We start from the raw sequence: 6,000 nt of genomic DNA, 5'->3' as shown, positions 1-6,000 counted from the left end.
GGAGGCGCGCAAACTTTTAAACCCCATCGATCCGAGGGGAGTCAATTCCATCAACATCCATCCCTCCGGGCGTGCGGTAGGACCGCCGTTGTCACCTCTCCACGCTACACCGACGTGGCGGTACACGCCGGGATGCTCTCACGCCGCCTTCTCTTCCAGCTACCCCTGGGAAAACCTTGCTGCGGACCCCCCTCGCCCTTTCCCGCAGCCCGCGCAAGCCTCCGCGGCTGGGAGCGGAGATGTCACCTCCCCTAGTGTGGTATCGTGCTCGTGTCGTTGCCGGCTCCCTCCCACCCTCCCCCCCAAAAAGTCCTTTTGGGAGTCCCTCAAACTCCTCTCCCAGGGTGTATTTTTATGTTGTTTTGTGTATATCGTATATACTTATATATACAATAAACAATATATTTATGTATTTTTTCACCCACGGGATTAGCTAAAGGGGGAGAGGGGCAGGGGGAGTCAGGGGGGTCCGCTGCCGTGCGCGGCTTCCCGCGGAAGGGGTGTGTGTGTGGGGGGGCAGGGTCCCGGGGTTTGGGAAGGGAGCTCACACCTTCCCCCACCCCCCTCCCCTAACCGGCCGGTGCCCTGTTTGCAAACACGCCTCTCCCCCTCCTCCCCCGGGTGTTTTCCCAGGCTGGGGGGAGGGGGGGGGTTTGGAGGGGGGGAGGGAGCTGCCTCCCGCGCAGCCCCACGCTCCGCGCCAGGGACCGCGGCTTCCGCGCAGCTCGGCGCGAGGACGCAACGCAGGCAAGGAGGCCAGCAAAGAGCATCTTTATTTTTGTTCAGTGCAAGCAGAGACGTACCAGTGGCGAGGACCACCCCCTCACCCTCCCCGCCCCCTCCCCGTGCTTTACAGCCCGCTACAGAAAGCAGTAACCCGAGTCGGGCCGGGTTAAAAGAAAACCCTTACAAAGAGAGCAGTCGGTACAAATCGGTACAGTAGAAATCTGCACACTTGGCGTCTTAACCGGTATTTAAAAAAATAGACCCGTTCCCGCAACATTTACTTCCCCGGAGATGGAGAGCGGCGGGGTGGGGTGGGGGGGTGGAGTGGGGGAAGAAGCGGGGGTGCTGTGTACCAAACCTCTCCTGGCCTCCCCGGCTGTGGGAAGAAGCACAGAAACCCAAAACACGAGTCAAACGCCCTGCATCCCCTCTACATAAATGAGGACCGAGAGGTTGGGGCGGGGGGAGGGGGGGTTAAGGGGGGGGGCTTGTGGGGCACATGCCCGCGGACCCCCCCCTGTGGGGGGTCAGGCCGAGCGCAGGCAGCACCATCCTCTGACTGGGAGGGGAGGGGCACAGGCTGCAGAGCTCCCCCCTCCCCGCCCAGCAACAGGTTCTCTCCTCCCCGGAAAAGAAATCCGCCGGGTGCGGATTTTGCGCTGACCCCCCGCGTAGGCACGGCATGAAGCTGTTCCCCCGCCCGCGGCCGGGGGCGCACAGCGACCTCCCCGACGCGGGGGGATGCTTGGAAAAGGGGAGAGAGGTTAGATGCAGCGAGGTGGATGGAGAGAGGAGGGGGTTGGGAGGGGGTTGGGGGGGTGGTACGTACCACCCACCTGCTGCCGGTACGAGCAGGCAGGGATGAGAGCGCTCCGCGGGTGCGGACAGCCCCCCCAGCTGGGGAACGCCTGCCCAGACCCGGCCGGATTACCTCACTTCACATCCCCTCACCCCTTAAGGTCACCGCTGGACTTTACTCCGCGGCGAAGGGGCGTACAGCCAGCCCGGCATCACCCCATTTTAACCCACCCCCCACCTTCCCCCTCGCCATTCCCGGCCCCCCCCATCTGTGGGGCAAGGAAACCCGGGGGGGGGGGGGGTTTGGGGGGAGGGGTGGTGTCCTTAACCCATGTGTTTGAATGTTGCCTCCTCAACACTGACAGCATCAGGGGTGAGGCGGGAACGGCCCCTGAATAACAGATCACTTTAATTTAGCATCATCAACACTAAAGGAGCTTAATTAGCGCGCTCGTTCGCCGTGCACGCTATCAGGCACGTCTCGTTGCTTATCAGGCATTTTAGCGGAGGAGAAAAAGCTGCCGACAGCGTCGGCGGCGGCTGCAGCCGCATCCCCACTACGCGAATCCCCACGCTGGGCAGCCCCACAACCCACCCCCCCCATCCCACCCATCCCCACTTGGGAAGGCAGGGACGGGCCCGTGAGTTTAGGGGAAAAGGGAATATCCAGCAAAGTCGTTAAAAACCCAGCCCTGTGAAAAAAGGAAGCACCCTTGTGCTTAAAAATAAACAGGAAAATGTGCAATGTGGCACTTTTTTTTCCCCCTATTTTTTTTTTTCTTCCCCTTTCCTCCTTTTTCTGTCATATTTCACAGTGTGATCCAGCCAGTGAATGAATAGGCATTTTTTTCTTCCTTCTTTTTTTTTTTTTTTTTTAAGAGAGGAGCTTTCAAAAGAAGATCTACAGATAATGCCATTGATCAGGCGGGAGGAGAAAATCTCTACAACAAAAGGGTCTTTCCCAATAATCTGGACCAAACTTCTTGGACCCTCCTATCAGCAGGAGGCCCCCCGAGAGTCAAGAGTTGATCCTGCTTGGTCCCAGGGAAAGAGAAGAAGGCTACTGGGTGTGCAAAACCACAGGGCTGGTTAGCACTTCTGAGTTAAGAGCTTGGTGCAGCGGGGCTATGTCAGGGCAATTAGAGCTGCACCACGCTGCACTGTGCAGTACCACTGTCAGCCTTAATCTGCAGGCTGATGGGCAGCACGAAATCCAAGCTACAGCCCACAGGAAGCACAACCAGTGAACCCATATTGCTTTGACAGTTGCACTCATCTAGAAATAATGCAAAACGCTATTTAGATGTATACATCGCGACCCTGTGCTCTAGGAAGAAAACAATCTAATGAGGGGCTGGGAGACTGCTTGCAGAAAAGGAAGCAGCTTGAGGAAGAGGTTATTGGCGGTGGTGACGTGGCTGTTTCTCTCTTTCTCTCCCCTCCTTTTGTGTTTTTTTTTCTTTTTTTACAACTCTTCATATTTTATCCTGTTCGAGCGCCGCGTCGGGGTGGGTTTCACCGAGCTGTTCTTCGCCTCGACCGCCTCCCTGAAGAACTTGAAGATGGATGGGAAGCTCTTCCAGGAAGTCAGCTCGTGGCGCTCTGTACCTGGAAAGCACAGAAGGTGACAGTGTGACCCGGGGCTCGTTCCGCCGCTGCCCACCCCGCTCGCTCGCAGGGCTGCTGGAGCAAAACCAGGGGAAGACGTACAAAGGCTGGGGGCTGGTTGGAGGGGTAGCCCTGGGGTGGGTGAGGGGTCAGGGATGCCCCGCTGCTGGGCTTGGGGAGAGCTGGGAAGGAACAACTGTGCACACAGACAGACTACAGACAGGCACAAGCATGGCCACAGCGACCAGAGATGGTGAACGCGTCCTGGGCTGGGAACAGTGAGATCCCAAAGCACCCTGCTCAAAGAAGCTTTGTTTAGAGCAACTCACCTGTCTGGCCTAACTTGGGGGAAACAAAAACCACATCTGCTTCAGAGAGCTGGCACACTTTGTACTGTTCCTTTCCCATTTCACATTGCTTTTAGCTCGGTTGTGAGCGTTTTTAACAGGCAGAGAACACCCGGCCCGGACAACAACCAGAAAGGCATCACCCTTTGCATGCCCTTTCCCAACAAGCCCCAACACTGTGCTGAGGCAGCAATGTGGACCGTTTCTGCTTCTCCCTCCTCTCATACTGATCCACCTGCTACCTTCTTCTTCTTCTTCTTCTATTGCTTTTTAAAAGCATCTCCTGCAGCACACGTGCCGCGTTTAAGCAAACACAAAACAAACAGAGGAACCCACGTCCCCACAACAACCCCCAAAACAAAACCAAGGCGATGGAGAGAGGGAGCCAAGGGCTGTGAAAGAGTTGGGAATCTCTTCCTGGGTAACGCAATTATGCGGAGATGCTGCCTGGAAGTCTCTGGATCCTGGGCCTCCGTTTGATACTTTAACATTGTTAATGATAATTCTTTAGTCTGTAATAGTAGGTCATTGCTATGGTTACTCTACAATGGTGCAACACTTCGCTTTCCCCTTCAGCTATTCGCTGAGACCCGGTAACCACATTTGTTGCCTAGCAACAGTTTTGTGACAGTATCACAATCTGGGGGTGACAACAATGAAGGACACGGTGGCCGTGGCCTGCCCGGCGGAGAGGGATGCTGCGCGGGGTGGATGCTGGTCCTCGGGGGAGGTGGGGTGGTGGCTGATGGTCCCCAGGCAGGTGGGGTGGCCGCCCTGGAGGGATGCTCCAGCATGGTGCCACCTGCACTCCTACCTTCACGCCCCTGCTGGAACTCTCACACCCCATGTACCCATCCTTGGTGTGTCCTTGGTGGCTCCGCTCACGCCGTCCCTCCAGAAAGTCTTTTGAGGGAGGCGTTGCCCATCACATCACCCTCCCCCACCCCACCATAGGCAGCCATCAGATGAGCTCCTCCAAAAAAGCCCTCTACAGAAGGGGACCACTTCCCACACAAAGAGACGTTCCTGTACAAGGATGATCCATGTCACACAGACCTCTCCCCCCCTCCACATTTTTCATATGGGGACGATTCCCAGCATCCTGCCACAAACTTCCCAGAGGTACCCGTTAGACAAACAGTCCCCATCCCCAAATTCACCCATCCCAGTGCAGACCCTCTTTGCTGGGCAGCATCCCATCACACCTTGCAGGCAGCCTTTGACACAGGCCACCTCCCTCACCCCCTGTGAGAGCCACCACACAGCCACACTCACCAAAGCCTCTTCCCCACCTCCAGGGTCATCCCGTGGGCAGAGGTGTCCCACCACATAGAGCTCCCAGCACATCTCCCAGCCTAGCAGACCTGTCCCTCAGGTGGGTCACTACAATCACCCACTGCCACCATGTGATGACACCAGTAAAGATGTCGCCTACCTACTGGTGCTGGTTTTGCAGAGGGACAGGCTGTCCTAGCCCACTCTGAGGATGCTCCTGCACACGTAGGTCTCCTCACAGCATGCGGTACCATCACGTTGAGACCCCCAAGATGCAAAACGTGCTTCCCATGAGGCCTTCTGGGCCCTACAAGGACGTTTGCCACACAAACATGTCTCTGTCACTTCTGCCTGCATATGTCTCCTTCTGTCTTGATCGTATTCATCCTCATTAATATCCACTGGATTAAATTAGATGAAAATATAGGCAGCGAACATTATGCTCTCTCCCCCCTCCCTTCCTTCTTCTTTCTTTTTATCAACAACCTTCCTCCTCTGTGAAAGGGCCATCCAGAAACAAAAAAAAAAAAGGACAAAACAATAAGTTTTTGAAGCCTCCCCATCCCTTTCTCCATCCTGCCTTCTCCCATGCACTCTCCTCACGTCCCCAAGAGAGATCAGGCTTACATTCGCTGGTGTTACTGAAACTGATTAACCTACAGCTTTCCTGTAGCAACCCCTCTCAACCCACCCCTCTCAAAAAAACAATTCAGGCTTTGAGTCTAGAGGGACTCCATGATTCAGCGGTCTAAAGCAATTTTAACACTCCCTATTTTCCCTTTCCTAGTAACAATCTTACTGACAGATGAACAATTTCCCTGGTGATAAAATCACTACAATGGCTATTTAGTTTCCAGGATTATGATGATTCTTTGCTTGATTAATATTGCAATAAGAGAAGCTTGCCAAGTATCTGCCTTGGCCCTTTATAGTCATTTAAAGGTCAAACTTTGTCCTTACGTATTCACATTCGGCTACCGCGACAGGGAGAGCCCTAAAAATTTAACACTGCACAGACTGTGCAGTTATGATTTATGTACCAGAGGCTTGGAAAATTAGACAGAAGCAAGAGGAATTATGTCCTAAGGTGATGACAGATTTGGCCATAAGGTTTTTACCAGAGGAAAAATATCATTGACGACTGCAATCTCAATTGTGTATTTAGTAGCAGACAAATCTAAATTAAATGCATGAGCAGCCATCTATTTTTCAATAGAAGGAATCGTTTGCAAGAGTCAAGATAATA

General features: G+C 54.4%; 1 protein-coding gene across 1 annotated transcript in view; it reads right to left on the bottom strand.

Annotated features, from left to right (window-relative positions):
- Positions 1–848: 848 nt before the first annotated feature.
- Positions 849–6,000, bottom strand: part of ARB2A (ARB2 cotranscriptional regulator A) — a 306,258-nt gene continuing 301,106 nt past the window's right edge. Inside the window, exon 11 of the mRNA XM_084278064.1 lies at positions 849–3,132. Coding sequence (XP_084134190.1) covers positions 2,990–3,132 — 143 coding nt within the window. The 3' untranslated portion in view covers positions 849–2,989. The remainder of the gene's footprint in view (positions 3,133–6,000) is intronic.

The sequence above is a fragment of the Gallinula chloropus genome, assembly GCF_964237585.1.
Source record: "Gallinula chloropus genome assembly, chromosome: Z".
Lineage (NCBI taxonomy): Eukaryota > Metazoa > Chordata > Aves > Gruiformes > Rallidae > Gallinula > Gallinula chloropus.
This window is presented reverse-complemented; position numbering and strand designations above follow the sequence as displayed.